Consider the following 20,247-nt stretch of genomic DNA (forward strand, 5'->3'; position numbering starts at 1 on the left):
AACTCTTAACAAAGTAGGTTTAGAGGGAACATAGCTCAACATAATAAGGGCGATACATCAAAAACTCAAAGCTAACATCATACTCCATGGTGAAAAACTGCCAACGTGTCCCCTAAGACCAGGAACAAGACAAGATGTCCACTCTCAACACCTTTATTCAACACAGTATTGGAAGTCATAGTCATAGTAATGAGATGAGGAATAAAAGTCATCCAAATTAGTAAGAAAGAAGTAACTTTAACTATTTGCACATAACAAGATACTATATATAGAAAACGTTAAAGACCATGAAAAACCTACTAAAATTGCTAAATGAATTCAGTAAGGTCATAGAATACAAAAGTCAATATTCAGGAATCCACTGCATTGCTACACTACTAATAAAGTAGCAGAAAGAGAAATTAAGAGAACAGTTCCACTTAGAATTGTACGAAAAATAATGAAATGCCTAGGAATAAACTTATCCAAGGAGGTAAAAGACCTGGACTCTGAAAACTATAAATACTGATGAAAGAAAATGAAAATGACACAAAGAAATGGAAATATATTCCATACTCATGGATTAAAAGAATAACTATTGCTAAAATGTCCACACAATCCAAAGATATCTACAGATTTTATGCAATCCTATGAAAATATCAACAGCATTTTTCACTGAACTACAACAAACAATCCTAAAATTTGTATGGAATCAGTAAAGACCTTGAAGAGCCAAAGAAATATGGAAAAAGAACAATAAAACTGGAAGTCTCATAATCTCAGATTTCAAGACATACTACAAAGCTGTAGTATTCAAAACAAGTATGGTACTGGCACACACACACACACACACACACACACAAACCAAACCCATAGATCAAGTGAACAGAACAGAGAGCCCAGAAATATATCCAAGGTGCCTGGGTAGCTCAGTTGGTTAAGTATCTGATTCTTGGTTTCAGCTCAGGTCATGATCTCGTGGTTCGTGGGCTTGAGCCCAGCTTCGGGCTCCACGCTGGGCATGGAGCCTGCTTTAGGGATTCTTACTCTCAATCTCTCTACTTCTCCCCTGCTCACACTGTCTCTGGAAGGAAGGAAAGCAGGAAGGCAGGCAGAAATATACCCACAATTATATGGTCAATTAATCTTCAGATGAAAGAGGCAAGAATATGCAATGGGAAAAAGACAGTCTCTTCAACACACAGTGCTGGGATAACTGGACAGCTACATGCAGAAGAATGAAATTGGACTACTTTATAATACCATACACAAATATAAACTTAAAATGGATTAAAGACCTAAATGTGAAACCATAAAAATTCTAGAGGAGAGCACAGGCAGTAATCTTATGACATCAGTTGTGGCACTATTTTTCTAGATATGTCTCCTGAGGCAAGGGAAACAAAAGCAAAAATAAACTATTGGAACCTCATCAAAATAATAAGCTTCTGCACAGTTAAGGAAACAATCAACAAAACTAAAGGGCAACCTATGAAATGGGAGAAGATACTTACAAATGATATATCTGACAAAGGGTTAGTATCCAAAATATATAAAGAACTTATACAACACCAAAAAAACAAATAATCCAATTTAAAAATGGGTGGAAGACATTAACAGACATTTCTCCAAAGAGGACATAGAGATGGCTAACAGACACACTGAAAGATGCTCAACATAAATAACCATCAGGGAAATGCAAATCAAAACCACAATGCAGTATCAGCTCACAATTATGAGAGTGGCTAAAATCAACAGCACAGTAAACAAGTGTTGGCAAGGATGTGGAGAAAAAGGAACCCTCTTGCATTGTTTTTAGGAATGCAAACCAGTGCAGCCACTGTGGAAACAATATGGAGGTTCCTCAAAAAGCCAAAAATAGAACTACACTATGATCCAGCAACTGCACTACTGGGTATTTATCCAAGAATACAAAAACATTAATTCAAAGGGATATATGAACCCCTCTGTTTATTGGAGCATTATTTAAAATAGCCAAAATAAGGAAGCAGCCCAAATGTCCATTGACAGATTAATGGATAAAGATGTGGTATATAGGGGCGCCTGGGTGGCGCAGTCGGCTAAGCGTCTGACTTCAGCCAGGTCACGATCTCGCGGTCCGTGAGTTCGAGCCCCGCGTCAGGCTCTAGGCTGATGGCTCGGAGCCTGGAGCCTGTTTCCGATTCTGTGTCTCCCTCTCTCTGCCCCTCCCCCGTTCATGCTCTGTCTCTCTCTGTCCCAAAAAAAAAAAAAAAACGTTGAAAAAAAAAAAAAAAGATGTGGTATATATTTACAATGGAATACTATTCAGCCATAAATAAGAATGAGATCTTGCCATTTGCAGTGACATAAATGGAGCTAAAGAGTATAATGCTAAGTGAAATAAGTCAGTTAGACAAAGATAAATACCATATGATTACACTCATGTGGAATTTAAGAAACAAATAAACAAGGGGTGCCTGGGTGGCTCAGTTAGTTAAGTGTCCGATTCTTGATTTTGACTCCGGTCATGATCTCATGCTTTGTAAGATCAAGTCCCCATCTGCTGACAGTGCAGAGCCTGCTTGGGATTCTCTCTCTCCCTCTCTCTTTGCACCTGCCCCCCACTCATGCATGTGCAAGCTCTTTCTCTCTCAAAATAAGTAAACGTTTTTTAAAAAAAGAAACTAACAAATAAAATGAGCGAAGGAAAAAAAACAGAAGAGACAGAGATAAACCCAGAAAGACTCTTAACTACAGAGAACAAACTGATGGTTACCAGAGGGGAGGTGGGTGGGTAGATAGGTAAAATAGGTGATGGTGATTAAATATGCTCATCACTTGTAATGAGCACAGGGTAATGAATGGAAGTGTTGAATCACTACATTGTATACCTGAAACTAATATGACACTGTATGTTAACTATACTGGAATTTAAAATAAAATTAAAAAAACATTAAAAATAAAAAATATAAAAATATATATATTCCATGTAAATGGATATCAAAATCCTTGAGTAGCTCTACTCACATCAGAAAAAACAATATTTAAGCCAAAACTGTAACAAGAGACAAAGAATGTCATTATGTAATGATAAAAGGGTCAATCTGAAAGAATATATTACATAAATATTTATGGTCCTAAAAAACATAGAAGCACCTAAATATATAAAGCTAATATTGACAGACCTGAAGGGAGAAAAAGACAGAAATATAATAATAGTAGAAGACTTAAATACCCCATTGTCATCAATGGATAGATAGATCAAGGCAGAAAAATCAATAAGGAAAAACGACTTGAACTACACATAACACCAAATGGACTTAACAGACATTTGTAGAACATTCCATACAAGGCCTATACACATTCTTCTCAAACATACAAGGAACATTCTCCAAGGGAGACCATGTGGTAGGCCACAATACAAGTCTTACAAGAAAATTGACAATTTACAATTATGTCAGGATTAAAAAAATATGCTACTGAATAGCCAAGAGGCCAGAAAAATTAGAAAAAATTATGTTGAGACAAATGAAAATGGAAATACAACATACCAAAAATTATGGGATACAAAATATGGTATCCCATATGGGATACAGAAAAAATATTTTTAAGAGGTAAGTTAATAGTAATAAACATCTACATTAGGAAACAAGATCTCAAATAACCTAACTTCACACTTTAAGGAACTAGAAAAATAACAAATTAAAGCCCAAAATTAAGAAAAGGGGAAATGACAAAGATCAGAGCAGAAATAGAAACTAAAAAGACAACAGAAAAGATCAATGAAACTGAAAAGAGAGGGCTTTTAAAGTGGTAAAAAATATATATACAAATCTTTAGCTAGATTTACCAAGAAAAAAAGGCCCAAATTAATAAAATTTGAAATGAAAGAGGAGACATTTCAACTGCTACCAGAGAAACACAAAGGATCATTAGAGACTGATACAAAGACTTATATACCAACAAACTGGACAACCTAGAAGAAACAAATTCTACCAAGACAATATGAAGAGAATATCTGAACAAACCAATTAATAGTAAGGAAATTGGATCAGTAATCAAAAACTTCCAAAGAAACAAAAGTCCAGGACCAGATGACTTCACTGGCGGATTCTATCAAACATTAAGGAAGAATTAATTCCAACCCTTCTTAAACTCTTCTAAAAAACAGAAGAGGGAACCCTTCCAAACTCATTTTATGAAGCCAGTGTTACCCTGATGGGAAGCCACAAGAAAAGTGGCCAGTATGCTTGATGAACATAGATACAAAATTCCTCAACAAAATAGCAGAAAAGCCAAATTCCACAATACATTATTAAAAGGATCATACACCATGATCACATGGGATTAATTCCATAGATGCAAGAATGGTTCACTATTTACAAAAAAAATAAAATATAAATCAGTGTGATACACCACATTAACAAAATGAAGGATAAAAATCTTTAAATCATCTCAGTAGATGCAGAGAAAGCATCTGACACAATTCAACATCCTGTAAGACCAGCAGCAAGAAAAGAATACCCACTCACCACTTTTATTCTACACAGTACTGGAAGTCCTACCCAGAGCAATTAGTCAAGAAAAAGACATAAAAGTACCCAAGTTGGAAAGAAGTAAAGCTGTCTATATTTGTAGATGACATGATAATATATACAGAAAACACTAAAAACTATCAAAAAATTGTTAGAATAAATGAATTCAGTGAAGTTGCAGGATACAAAATAAATATACTACCCAAAGCAATCTACAGATTCAATTCAATCCCCATTAAAATTCCATCAAAAAGGCATTATTCAAAGAAATATCAACAAACAATCCTAAAATCTGTATGAAACCGAAAAAGACCCCAAATATCTAAAGTAATCTTCAGAAAAAAGAAGGAAGCTGGAAGCATCACATTATCTCATTACAAACTACAGTAATAAAAACAATGTGGTACTGGTACAGAAATGGACACATAGATCAAGGAACAGACCAGATAGTCCAGGAATAAGTACATGCATATATAGCAAATTAATTTGTGACAAAGAAGCCAAGAATATATAATGGGGAAAGGATAGTATCTGTATAAATGGTGCTGGGAAAACTGGACAGATAGAAAACGATGAAACTGTATCACTATCTTATACCATACACAAAAATCAACTCTACATGGATGAAAGACTTAAATTTATGATCTGAAACCATAAATCTTCCAGAAGAAAACAGAGGGCTAAGGCACCTGACATCAAGTTGGCAATGAATTTTTAGATATGACATAAAAGCAAGGGCACTGAAATCAAATATAAGCAACTAAAAAGCTTCTGCACAGCAGTGTAAACTATCAATAAAATGAAAAGGCAGCCTACAGAATGGGAGAAAATATTTGCAAATCATGTATGTGAATGCCTGAGATAAAGAAAGAACTCCTATAACTCAAACCCAAACAATCCAAATTAAAAATCGGCAGAGAAACTGAACACATTTTTCCAAAGAACACAAACAAATAGGCAAAGGGTATGTGAAAAGGTGTTCAACATCACTAGTCATCAGGGAAATGCAAATCGAAACCACAATGAGATATTACATCATACTTGTCTGAATGGCTAGTATCAAAACAAAACAAAACAAACCCAAGAGATAACAAGTATTGGTGTGGGTGTGCAGATAGGGAACCCTTGTCCACTGTTGGTGGAATGTAAATTGCACAGCCACTATGGAAAACAGTATGGAGGTTCCTCAAAAATTAAAAACAGAAATACCACATGATCCTGCAACACCAGTTTGGGGTATATACTCAAAAGGAATTAATACAGGATATCAAAAAGATACATGTATTCCCAAGTTCAGTGATGGCATTATTTCCAACAGCCAAGATAAGCAAAAAACCAAAGTGTTTATCAATAGATAAATGTATAAAGAAGATATGGTATCTATATACATACAATGAATATTATTCAGCCATGAGAAAGGACGTCTTGCTATTTGTGACAACATGAAAAGACCCTGAGAGCATTATGTTAAGTGAAATAAAACAGAGAAAGACAAATAGTTCATGGAATCATTTTATATGTACAGTTAAAAAAAAAAAGTCAAATTCATAAAAACAGCAGGTAGAAAAGGGTTTGCTGGGCAGTGAGGGAAAGAGAGGTTAGTAAAACAGTAAAACCTTTTAGCTAAAAGACAATAAGGTTTGAAGACATAATGCATAACATGTTGACTACAGTTGGTAATACTGTATTATATGACTGAAATTTGCTAGGAGAGTAGAACATAAATGTTCTTACCAAAAAAAATAGAAATAAATTTTTAAAAATTTAAGTTTGTGTTTGAACATTTATAAATTATTTCTCCTATAGTAATCTGATAATCATCATATTCATAATCCCTACATCCAATGTCTTCTAAATAAGATGCTTTTTATTCAAACTGGTCAGCATTTGGTCATATTTTCCTTTATAAACTACAAGGATGGGGAAAATAAGTCATAAATTCACTTTTTCATTGATGTGTTTTATGTACTTTTATACGTTTACTTACTTTAATAAGTAATGCTTCATTTGTAGCTTCAATTACTTCATTCCTGTCTTGGACTTGTTGATGCAAGTTGCTTACGGTATCCTGAGCTTCTTCTAATTCCAGTTTTGCCTTCTCTAACTGTTCATTTAGTTGCTGAACAGAAGTCTTTTGAGAGTCAGCAGAAATCTTCCACTTTGCATGGTTCTCTTGATGTGAAATCATCTACACAGCCCCAAAATTGAAAAAGAAAAGAATTAAGTAGGGTGGAGTTGGTTTCAAATTCTAATACTTTCCACTTCCACTTATACTAAAGTAAATTCTGTTTATAGGAACAAACATCTGATTTCTCAACAAATACCCCATGAGAGGAAAAAAGGGGGAGAAGAAACCTATAGTCTTAAATTTACCTAAGAACAGTGAACCAAAGACCATGGTCTGTTTTTTGATCCTGATTTGAACCAATTAACTATATAGACATTTTTGAGACAACTGGGAAAATCTGAACAATGAGCGGGTATTTGATAATAACGGATGATTGTCAATTTTTAGGTGTGATAATAGTATTGTGGCTAGGTTTCTTAAAAATAGACCTTATCTTTTAGAGACACCTATTGAAATGTTTATTGATGAAATAATGATGTCTGAGATTTGCTTCAAAAGAGAATGAGATGTGGAGGAAAGGGAGTGAGGTTAAAGATACAGTGATCATATTTCCCAGTTTGCTTAGGACTGACTGAGTTTTATGCCTGGTGTCCTGGTGTAGTTGCACCCCTTTTCATTCTCAAAAGTGTTCCCTTTTAAAAAGAAATGGTCAATATACTTATAGATGAAATTGCATTAGCCACAAGTTGATAATTGCTAAAGTTGAATAATAAATATAGGAGGATTTATACCATTCTTTCAAAATTTTCCAAAATAAAAACTTTAAAAAAAATCTAATTCTTATCAAAAATATCAGGGGTTTTGCAATTAAATGATTTTGTGACAATTCTGAAACCTGTAATATTTTAAATGCTGTTAAAAATTATTGATCCTTTATACTGGTACTTTAATGACATACTCCTTCATTTTTATAATCAAACAACATATATGCTTTAAAAATAAATCTCTGTCAAGTGTCAAAGAGAATAAAAACATTACAAATTCTTATTTTTATATCATACGTATAAAACATTAGTAGCAAATATTAAATAGCAATAGTAGAACAAATTTTTACAATTCATTTTTTGTATTCCCTGCTTATAATTAATTTCAGAGGGCTTACAAAACTTAAAGTAAAAAACTGGATAATAAATAAAAGTAGAACAGAGACCACATAATAAAAGTGTAAAGAGTAATTGCTGGTAAACAGTTGAGCTGGACTAGTTATTACCGAAGGTCACTTAGTTGAGTAACTAATATTTATTAAATAATTATGCTGAATCCAACAGGATTCCATTTGTCTCTAAAGACCAAGGGTTGGAATCCCTTAGCCTGGGACTAGATTCAGTTTGCAAATGTGTTTTGTTTGGCAGACACCATGTTTTTAAAGAGATCTGAATCTAAACCCTTTAAGCAAGACGTGGCGACTTCAAGCTCCACCAATCCCTCACAAAGATGGTCCCAAACTCCTCTGAAAGGAGTTTAATATGAATGTATTTGTAATCCTTGTTATATAGAAAAATGCTTTACCAGAACTCCGTAAGTTATTTAGGTCTAAAATACACATTTTGTATATCCTCAAATGTAGTTTTTAAATAGACAAGAAATGCTATTCTAATTGATAACAGTGCTCATTTGTATAAAGGTTCAGGACATACTAGTAGATAAAAAGTATGAGGTTCTAATTTTGCCTTTCTAATTTACTATCACAACAAATGTTGGACATTGCAAAGCATTACAGATTCATATCACATGAAACTGCTTATGTTGTTTACTAAATATCTCCAGTTTGCTTTTTCCAGTTAGTTTTGGCAAGTGCTATATTATAACTGATTATGATGAAGATGATGATGAGACAGGCTCTGGTCTAAGAACTTTAACTATATTCATTTAATCCTCAACACAGTTCTATGAGGTACATTACATTATTATACCCATTTCAGAGAGGTTAATTGCTCTAGGTCACGTAAGTGCTAAGTGATGAGCTAAGATTTGGAACCAGGCTGCCTGGCTAAAGAACTTAAGCTCTTAACTCCACAGTGTATGTGAAGTTATATTAAGCTACCAGAAATGAAGACCACAATGAATTATTCTATAATGAATACTCAGAAGTTAGACTTCTACTTTTGTTCAGATAGGTCAACCCACTTTAGCAGACAATACTAGAACGAATTACATCTTCTTTACCTCCAGATGATAAGCTTCTTTGAGAGAGTCTACTTCTGCTGACAATTTCTTGATTTCTGCTTGCATTCTTGCTTCTAAATGAGCTTCACGTACTTGAGAAGCCCCTAATTCTTCAGCTAAATGGTTTCCATGAGCTTCCTTAAAAATGACATATTAAGGAAAAGTTATTTAACTTGTTTATTTGGTTATTAAAACTAAACCAATAGTGTGTACCTGTGGAAGTACTTCACTCTTTTATAATACTATATAAACACTCAGATACAAAGTTAACTTATTAAATGGTATACTTTAAAATCTAGACATTTAAGAGACTATAAATGGGACTGTATTAGTGTATTGTTTATCATAATGTAATAGAAGTTCACTAACCAGTGTATTCTGTAAAGCAAATTAATAACCACAGCATGCTGAACTTTGGCAGGTAACAGTTTACTCTAAGGTCTGCCTATGCATTTTGTTCACCAGATGCACTGTTTGCTTATCAAGAGTCAGTTGTGTACTTATCCAAACCTATTTATGCTAGTTTTGCTTAGGATTCTAATTATGCAATTTTAATATATATTATGTATGAACACTGAGGAAATACACAAGCAAAAAGAAAGTTTTTATTTAAAAGAAAGTTCTATGCTTTGAGACAGGTCAATGAATGAGTCACAAACATTTTTTACCCAATTAGAAGCAGTCAAAATAGTTGTAAAATATTATGGGAAACTCCACGTAAAATATGAGATGTTATACTCTAACTGCTTTACAAATGTCTTTTAATTCTTCTTCTCCTTTAAAGAAACCAAAATTGGAAACAACAGATGATCAAATAGGAATATGGTTAATGAAAAATGGCTAGGTGGAATTCTAAGCAAAGACCCTGCCCACACATAAAAAAAAAAAGATTTTGTCCTAACTTAAAAGATCTACAATATCTAAAAGAATATATATTTAGAGTTCTGAGTTGAAGTATTTTAAACTGTCAATTTAACAAATCAAAACTACAATGAGATATCACCTCACACCTGTCAAAATGGCTAAAACCGACAACACAGGAAACAACAGATGTTCGGGAGGATACAGAGTAAAGGGAAACCCTCTTGTACTGTTGATGGGAATGCAAACTGGTACAGCCACTCTGGAAAACAGTATGGAGGTTCCTTAAAAAGTTAAAAATAGAACTACCCTATGATCCAGAAATTGCACTACTAGGTATTTATCCAAAGGATAAAAAAATATTTCAAAAAAAATTTTTTAATGTTTATATTTGAGAGAGAGAGAGTGAGCGAGCACAAGAGGCAGAATGGCAGAGAGAGGGAGACACAGAGCCTGATGCAGGGCTCAAATCCAACAACAGTGAGATCATGACTTGAGCCAAAGTTGGATGCTCAACCGACTGAGCCACCCAGGAGCCCCTAAAAATATTAATTCAAATGGATACATGCATCCTGATGTTTATAGCAGCATTATCAACAATAGGTAAATTATGGGAAGAGCCCAAATGTCCATCAACTGATGAACTGATTAAAAAAGAAGTGGCATATCGGGTGCCTGCGTGGCTCAGTCATTTAAGCATCTGACTCTTGGTTTTGGCTCAAGTCATGATTTCACAGTTTGTGGGTTCGAGCCCCACATCAGGCTTTGCACCGGCCATGTGGAGCCTGCTTGGGATTTTCTCCCTCTCTCTTTGCCCCTCCCCTGCTCTGTCTCTGTCTCTCTCAAATTAAGTAAATAAAAACTTTTAAAAAAGTGGTGGTACACACACACACACACAGTGGAATATTACTCAGCCATCAGAAAGAATGAAATCTTGCCACTTGCAGTGATGTGGATGGAGCTAGAAAGCATCATGCTAAGTAAGTCACAGAAAGACAAACACCATATGATTTCACTCAAATGTGGAATTTAAATAATAAACAAATACGGGAGGGAAAAAAGAGAAGCAAACCAAGAAACAGACTCTTAACTATAGACAAGAAACTGATGGCTACCAGAGGGAAGGTAGGCAGGGGAATGGGTGAAAAAGGTGATGGGGATGAAGGAGGGCACTTGTGATGAGCACTGGGTGTTGTATGTAAGTGATGAATCACTAAATTCTACACCTGAGACTAATATTACACTGTATGTTAACTAGCTGGAATTAAAAAAAAACAAAAAAAAAAAACAAAAAAAAAAACTTGAAAAATAAAATAAAATAAAAACTTGAAAAGAAACTGTCATTTTAAATAATTCCCCACTTTCATTCACTTTTTTGATTAACTGAGCTTACCTTATCACATCAAATCAATTGTACTATAGATACTACAGATAAAGACAAAGATGAGATAAAAGTAGAGAGCTCCCCTTTTCCTAGGAGACTCCCAAATGCCCAACATATTCTAATAAAAATTCCTTATATATTCTTTATTAGTCCAACCAGAAATGTGAATAAAAACATTAAGTTTACCAAAATTAAATGTAAAGACACTTTAATGTAATTCCTGTATTAGTAACCATAATAAAAAGCATAAAACAGGAACATTACTGAAATACCAATAAACACATTTTTCTCAAAGTCTAAGTAATTAACCCAAGCATAACAATCCAAGTATTAAAAAAAATTTTTTTTTTAATGTTTGTTTATTTTTGAGAGAGAGACAGAGTGAGAGTGGGGGAGGGGCGAGAGAGAGGAAGACACAGAATCCGAAGCAGGCTCCAGGCTCTGAGCTGTCAGCACAGAGTCCATTGCAGGGCTCAAACTCACCTACTGTGAGATCATGACCTGAGCTGAAGTTGGACACTTAACTGAATGAGCTACCCAGGCGCCCTCCAAGTATTTTTAAGCAAAGTTATTAACCTTCTACCAAATACAATTTATATTATAGTTCTTGTTATTAAAAGCACTTTCTCTCCATAAGGATTCTGAACTATAGGTTTCATAACAGTTATAAATTTAGATTGTCAGTTTCACTTATAAGAGTGGCTACAAATGTAAAAATTTTACTCAAAAAAGATTAGCTTTATTATTATTTTTTCAAATGATAGCTTAAACTCACTTGAAAATCTAAAAATACTTTGTAACTCAATTTATTGAAAACTAGTTTGGCTAAAACTCAGTTCTGAATCCTAGTTATATTACAAAGCTATGCTAAATATAACATTTTCCTTAAAATATTAGTAAAATACACATAAAATTTATCACTTTAACCAGTTTTAAGTGTCAAATTCAGTAGCATTAAGTACATTCAGTGTGTGCAACACAGTTACTATAATCTACAACTTAAAAAAAAGTAAATGTTAAAATTTTTTAAGATTTTTAGTAAGGTAAAATTATTTAGAATAGGGATTACTTTTTCTTTAGAGAGTTGCTTTACTTCCTCCAATTCACTTGAGAGCCTTTCTACTTCTCTCTGTGCTTGGACTTGTTGACGACGAGCCTCCACCAATTCTGTATGAGAATTCTGCATCTGCTCCCGAGTTAACCTCAATTCTTGCTCCAAATCTATGGCATCCTTGTACTGAGTTGCAATATACTGTTCCTGCTCTTTCATAACCTGAAATACACAAGATATTTGTAGCTTTCAAAATGAAATGATACAGATAACCTATTTCTTACTATGATTTCTCTTTTAATAAGTGATTTCCCCATCCCAACTTGATCTCTATAAAATTTAACACACAATGAATATCAGTTTCTATGAAATTGATACTTAGAAAATGTTTTTCTTCCTTTTTCTTTTTTTAAAAAATTGTTTATTTATATATTTTTGAGAGAGACAGAGATAGCGCGAGTGGGGGAGAGGCAGATAGAGAGGGAGAGAGAGAATCCCAAGCAGACTCCACATCAGCCTGACAACGGGGGGCTTAAACCCACGAAACCATGAGATCATGACCTGAGCCGAATCTAAGAGTCGGATGCTTAACTGACTTAGCCACCCAGGTGCCTCTTCCTTTTTAATTATAAGAAAATGACAAAATACTATTAATAAATCTGGGATAAATGGTATATTTTGCATGACTAATATGTAAGCTGTATAATCCTTAATCATTATGAATATAACATGGCAGAATACGCAATAATATAAAGAAAAAAAAGAAACTAATATGTGATATCCATTTCACAGATGGAGAATATATTGGCATGAATAACCAAAACCCACCATTAATCCATATGGGTTAAGGTCTTTTCTGTAAAAGTATCTGTCTGCAGACAGATAAACACAATGAAGATCTATATATGAAGTTTTAAAGTTGAGTATACTATTTAAAGGCAAAAAAAAGTAACACCCATGAGAGCTCTTAGAAGCAAATTCAGTTTTGGGATGCCTGGGTGGCTTAGTCAGCTGAGTGTCTGACTTTGACTCAGGTCGTGATTTCAAGGTTGGTGAGTTTGAGCCCTGCACCAAACTTGCTGCTGTCAGCACAGAGTCCACTTTGGATCCTCTGTCCCCCTCACTCTCCACCCCTCTCCCATTCATGCGCACGCTCTTTCTCTCAAAAATAAACAAACATTTAAAAAACAAACAAATAAATTAAAAGAAGCAAATTCACTTTTTAAAAAGGCAAGTGGGTGGAATTCACCATTCAGCACACATCGAACTTCACCTGGCAACGAACTCAATGTGTTTAGTCTCAATAATGTACAATTATTATCTGTTCATTCATTCGCTGGATGGAGTTCCTCAAGGATAAATGAGTGTATCTTGATATCTGTATCTCCAGCTCTACTACACAGTAGGTTCTCAATAAATATTTGTTGACCAAGTGAACACATACTGTGAATTCATTATGTGAGAGATACTATGACAATGCCTATAGGCAATATAAATAGGATGATGCCCTTGCCTATAATTGGAACATCAGAATAAATATTTAAAAAAGATCAAAGAAACTAGTATCTGACACAAATAATTAGCCCCAAAATACTTATGGCACAGCTTCTATATATTAAAACCAACCAGTTTAAAACATAAAGATTTATATCGCTCTTCAGATAATATTAGTATGTTTCTTAGGAAGAGATAATTTGCTTACATTTTCCATTTCTTTCATCTTTTGTTGTGTTCGTTCATTTTCTTTTTTCAGTTGACTTATCTCCTGTTCATTTTGTAGTGTTATAAACTCTTTTTCTCGAAGCTGTTCTTTGGCATTTTGCAATTTTTCATTCAAACTTTCTATCTGAATTTTAAAAAGAGTAATGTTAATGTAACTAAGGAAAAATAATTTTTACTTTATTTATTTAAAAAAAAATTTTTTTTTAACTCTTATTTATTTTTGAGACAGAGAGAGACAGAGCATGAATGGGGGAGGGTCAGAGAGAGAGGGAGACACAGAATCTGAAACAGGCTCCAGGCTCTGAGCCGTCAGCACAGAGCCTGACGCGGGGCTTGAACTCACGAACCGCGAGATCATGACCTGAGCCGAAGTCGGACGCTTAACCGACTGAGCCACCCAGGCACCCCCAGGAAAAATAATTTTGAAATCATAATTGCAATCCAAGTAAGTCAAGCTTTAAACACATAAATCCAAAGTAGCCAATATAAAAATGTGTTTTTCTTAATGCCATTATAACTTAGACATTAACATCAGGATTCTTGTGCTTAATAAGAAGCTTCTTTGTATACCTGAAACACACAAGAGATGGAAGTCTCAATCACATTTGTGTAAGAAAGGAAAATTAGGGTACATTAAAGCAACAAGTGTTATATGGTCTTACAAATAGTTTTATAGGTAATATGTTTAAGAGGTAAAAAACTCTAGTTAGTGAAAATAAAATCCCCTTCCCACTGTGTTCCTTCCTTAAAGGTAACCAAAGAAGAGAATTACTTGCAAATCCTTCCAGAGATATTTTATACATATTCAAACACGCACACATGAGGATAAATACGTGGACATACTGATACGAGAAAACCTGTATTTGAAATAACATTAAGAGGGTCATCGGGCTAGGGAGTGAGGAAAATGAGGAAATGTTGGTCAAAGTGTACAAGATTTCAGTCATGCAGGATGAGTAAGTTCTGTAAATCTAATGTACAGCACAGTGATTATAATTAGTAATACTGTATTTGTATACTTGAAATTTGCCAAGAGAATAGATATTGAGCATTCCCAACAAAAATAAATAATTATAATAACTGAGGTGATGGACATGTTAATTATTACACAGAGTATATGTATAGGAAAACATGTTGTATACCTCAAATATATGCAATTTTTGTCATATGTCAATAAAGCTGGGGAAAAAGTTAAAATGAGAAAAATGAATTAAAGTAGTACGTACAAAATAATTAAAATTATGTAGTATTTTTATTGTATGTATTCTACTTAAAAGCCACATTATGTGAACAACAGATGCTTACAGTTATGGAGTTATTTTTTAAAACAATTTAAAATATGTAATTTTAACTAATTTACCTGTTTGTTGCATTCTTTAAGTTCCAATTCTGATTTCTCAAGAGTACCCTCTAATTTAATTATTTTCTGCTCCATTTCTCCCCTGTGCTCACGAATAGTCATATCCAAATGTGTAACCTAAATACAAAAGTAGCCTGCATCAATAATTTATTTGTTTTTATTGCTAAGTAGCATTCTATGGTATTCCATGGTGGTACCATCATTTATTTAACCATTCACTTACTGATGGGCATTTCAATTATTTTCTATTTTGGGCTGTTACTAATAAAGGCACTGTGAACATTTGTGTATATAGGTTTTTTGTGAACACATGTTTTCATTTCTCTGAGACAAATGCCTAAGAATGTAACTGTTGGGTTGTAAGGTAAGAACATGTTTAGTACTGTAAAAAAACCTGCTATCTAGACTCTATCCAGAGAGGCTGTACCATTTTACATTACAACCAGCAATGAATAAGTGATCCAGTTTCTCTTCATTGTCACCAGCTTGGTGTTATCCCTACTTTTTATTTTAGCCATTTGGCAAAGAGTGTGGCGATATCACATTGTGATTTCAACAAAATGAACATCAATGTCTTTTCATGTCTTTGGCTTATTGTTTTTAAAATTTTTATGCTTATTTATTTCTTTTTTGAGAGAGGGAGGGGCAGAGAGAATCCCAAGCAGGTTCTGCACTGTCAGTGCAGAGACAGATGCAGGGCTCAGACTCATGAAACCTGAGATCATGAGCTGAGCTGAAACCAAGAGTCGGACATTCAACTGACACCACCCAGGCACCGCAGGCTTATTTTTTAAAATTGGATTGTTTACTTTTTTACCACTGAGCTTTGAGATGAGAGTATATATCCTATGTATGAGTCCTTTGTCAGATATGTGATTTACAAATATTTTTTTCCTGTCTATTCCTTATCACCCTCTTAACAAGGTCTTCTGCAGAATAAATTTTTAATTTTGAAAAAAAAACATTAAACTATTACTCAATTATTCTAATGTGAAAAACTGTGTGCTTGGAATGTGTTTTAAAATTGTTTACATGGGGCGCCTGGGTGGCTCAGTCGGTTAAGCGTCTGACTTCGGCTCAGGTCATGATCTCACGGTCCGTGAGTTCGAGCCCCGCGTCATGCTCTGTGCTGACAGCTCAGAGCCTGGAGCCTGCTTCAGATTCTGTGTCTCCCTCTCTCTCTGACCCTCCCCCGTTCATACTCTGTCTCTCCCTGTCTCAAAAATAAATAAACATTAAAAAAAAATAAAAAAAAAAATTGTTTACAGTGGGGGGGGGGGGCACGTGGATGGTTCAGTTCATTAAGCAACCAACTTCGGCTCAGGTCACGATCTCATGGTTTGTGAGATCGTGCCACACATCAGGCTTTTTGCTGATGGCTCAAAGCCTGGAGCCTGCTTCAGATTCTGTGTCTCCCACTCTCTTTATCCCTCCCCTGCTCATGCTCTCTCTCTCTCAAAATTAAATAAACATTAAAAAAATTTTTTTAACTCTTTATAGTGGGTGTAACTGAAACATAAACTCAGCTCAAATTATTTAAAAAAAATTTTTTTTTTAACGTTTATTTATTTTTGAGACAGAGAGAAACAGAGCATGAACGGGGGAGGGTCAGAGAGAGAGGGAGACACAGAATCTGAAACAGGCTCCAGGCTCCGAGCTGTCAGCACAGAGCCCGACGCGGGGCTTGAACTCACGGACCAGCGAGACCATGACCTGAGCTGAAGTCGGATGCCTAACCGACTGAGCCACCCAAGCGCCCCAATCAAATTTTTTTTAAAAATGAGAAAAATATTCATTGCTTATGAATACCGAATCTTGAGTTTCATATATATTATACAAACTTAAAAAAATTCAACTATGTTCATAAATGACAAATAAAATGATTTAGACTTCATTTTATGCGAGATAAAAGCTGCTAAATACAACATAACAAAAATTGTGGAATGCAGCAAAAGAAGTGCTTGGAGGAAAATGTAGAGCACTGAGTGCATATATTAGAAAAGAAGAAAGATCTAAAATCAATCATTTAAGTTTCCAATTTGGGAAACTAGGAAAAGCAGAGCAAATTAAATCCAAAGTAAGCAGAAGAAAAGAAATAATAAAAATTAAAGCAGACATCAGTAAAATTAGAATTAGGAAATCAACAGAGAAAATCAACAAAACCAAAAGCTGAGTTGTGAAAAGATCAATAAAATCAATATGCCTCCAGCCAGGATAACTAAGAAAAAAAGAAAGATGACACAAATTACTAATATCACAAATGAAAGAGAACACATTACTGTAACTCTCATGGACATTAAAAGGATAATAAGGAATATTACAACAACTCTCTGACCACAAATTTAATAAAAATAGATGAAACAGACCAATTACTTGGAAGACAGAATCTGCCAAAACTCAAACAAGAAGAGATAATCTGAATAAGCCTATATCTATTAAAGAAATTAATGATTAATAACTTTCCCATACAGAAAGCAGCAGGTCCTGGTGGGTTCACTGGTGAATTCTACTGAACATCTAAGAAAGAAATTATACCAATTTTCTACAGTCCGATTCAGAAGACAGAAGCAGAGGAAATAATTCTGAACTCATTCTATGAGGCCAGTATTACCCTAATACCCAAACCAGACAAAGACATTTTAACACACATTCAACACATGGTAAAAACCCTCAGTGAACTAGAAATGAAGGAAAATTTCATTAACTTAATAAAGAATATTTACAGAAAAACAACAGCTAGAATCATACTTAATGGTGAGAAATTCAAAGCCTTCCCACTAAGATCAGATACAAGGCGAGGATATTCATTCTCACTAATGCTTTTCACTATTGTTCTAGCAGTCCTAGCTAATGCAGTAAGATAAGAAAAAGAAATAAAAGATTTATATATATTAGCAAGGAATATAAAACTGTGTTTGTTTATAGATGACATAATCATCTAGGGAGAAAATCTGAAAGATTTGACAAAAAAATTCCTAGAACCAATAAGTGATTATAGCAGAGTTGTAGGATATAAGGAATACACAAAAGTCAATCACTTTCCTATTTGCTAGCAATGAACAAGAGGAATGTGAAACTAAAAACATAATATGATTTACATTAACACCCCCAAAAATAAAATACTTAGGTATAAATCTAGCAAAATATATACAAGGTCTATTAAGAGAAAACTACAAAACTCCAATGAAAGAAATCAAAGAATTAAATAAATAGACAGTCCATGTTCATGGATAGGAAGACTCAATATTGTCAAGATTCAAGATGTCAGTTCTTCGCAACTAAATCTATATATTCAGGGCAATTCCAATAAAAATTCTACCAAGTTATTTTGAAGATACTGACAAACTGATTCTAAAGCTTACATGGAGAGTAAACAGATCCCAAATATCCAACATAATATCAAAGAAGAACAAAGCTGGAAGACTGACATTACCTGACTTCACGACACTATAAATAAACAGTCTGTGGTACTAGCAAAAAAACAAGTGAATAGATAATCATACAGAATAAAGTCCAGAAACTAACTCACATAAATATGTTAACTGATCTTTGACAAAGGAGCAAAGCCAATACAATGGAGAAAAGATAGTCTTTTCAACAAATGGTGCTGGAATAACTGGACAACCACATGGAAAAAATAAATAAATCTAGACCACACCATTCACAAAAATTAATTCAAAATGGATCACAGACCTAAATGTAATCTGCAAAACTATAAAAATTCTAAAAGATAACATAGGGAAAAACCTAGATGACCTTGGGTTTGGTGATGATTTTTAATATATGAAATCAATGGCACAATTCATGAAAGAAGCAATTAATCAGCTGGACTTCACTAAAATTTAAAAGTTCTGCTCTGTGAAAACCAATGCAAAAGATTGTGAACAAAAGCCACAATTATCAAGGACTAATATTCAAAATATACAAAGAACTCTTAAAATTCAACAATAAGAGAACTCAATTAAAAAATGGGACAAAGACCATAACAGACACCTCACCAAAGAAGATACACAAATAGAAAATAAGCACAGGAAAATATCCTCTACATCATACGTCATCTGAGAAATGTAAATTAATAAGGAGATACCACCACACACCTATTAGAATGGCCAAAATCCAAAACACTGACACAAAATGCTAGCAACAGGAATTGACGTTCATTGCTGATAACAATGCAAAATGGTACAAGCCACTTTGGAGCACAGTTTGGAAGTGTCTTATAAAACTAAACACACTCACCATATGGTCCATCAATCACACCCCTTGGTAATTACCAAAAGGAGTTGAAAACTTATGTCCATACAAAAACCTGCACACAGATGTTTATGGCAGCTTTATTTGTAATTGTCAAAACTTGAAAGCAACCAAGATGTCTTTCAGTAGGAAAGACATTCAGTGAATGGATAAGTAAACTATAGTACATATCTAGACAATGGAATATTATTCAGTGCTAAAAGCAGTGAGCTATCAAGCAATGAAAAGCTGTGGAGGAACCTTAAATAAATATTACTAAGTGAAAGAAGCCAATATGAAAAGACTATGTACTCTATGATTTCAACTATATGACTGGAAAAGGCAAAATGATGGAGACAATAAAAAGATCAGTGGCTGTTAGGGTCAGGGGAAGAGTAGGAAAGATGACTAGAGCACACAGGATTTTTAGGGCAGTGAAAATACGCTGGATGATACCATAATGATGGATACATGTCATTAAACATTTGTACAAACCCATAGAATGTACAACACCAATAGTGAACTCTAATATAAATTATGGAGCTTGGGTAATTATAACGTGTATGTTCACCAACTATAACAAATGTACCATTCAGGTGGGAAATGTTGATAATGGGGAAGGCTGTGAATTTATGGAAGCAAGGGATATATGGGAAATCTCTGTGCCTTCTGCTCAATTTTCATTGTGAACCTGTAACTGTTCTAAGAAACAAAGTCTTAAAAAAAGATGTTAAATAATGCCCTTTGAATATTTTTGTTTCTCCAACAAACACTAGCTGAGCAAATAACTCCTTTAATCACATGTTCTTCTGATATGCAGCAATGTAAGAGATCAAAAGGTTTGGA

At 34.2% G+C, this 20,247-nt stretch overlaps 1 protein-coding gene across 7 annotated transcripts in view; it reads right to left on the minus strand.

Moving 5' to 3' along the window:
• The window catches only part of CCDC18 (coiled-coil domain containing 18), a 107,672-nt gene that overhangs the window by 13,027 nt on the left and 74,398 nt on the right, over positions 1-20,247 (minus strand). For all 7 annotated transcript variants that reach the window (XM_060623486.2, XM_060623488.2, XM_060623489.2 and 4 more), the window contains 5 exons: positions 15,169-15,285; positions 13,789-13,932; positions 12,105-12,308; positions 8,791-8,928; positions 6,484-6,684 (listed from right to left, as the gene is read on the minus strand). In XM_060623486.2, coding sequence (XP_060479469.2) covers positions 6,484-6,684; positions 8,791-8,928; positions 12,105-12,308; positions 13,789-13,932; positions 15,169-15,285 — 804 coding nt within the window. The remainder of the gene's footprint in view (positions 1-6,483; positions 6,685-8,790; positions 8,929-12,104; positions 12,309-13,788; positions 13,933-15,168; positions 15,286-20,247) is intronic.

Source organism: Panthera onca, chromosome C1 (genome assembly GCF_046562875.1).
Source record: "Panthera onca isolate mPanOnc1 chromosome C1, mPanOnc1 haplotype 2, whole genome shotgun sequence".
NCBI classification, from domain to species: Eukaryota; Metazoa; Chordata; class Mammalia; order Carnivora; family Felidae; genus Panthera; species Panthera onca.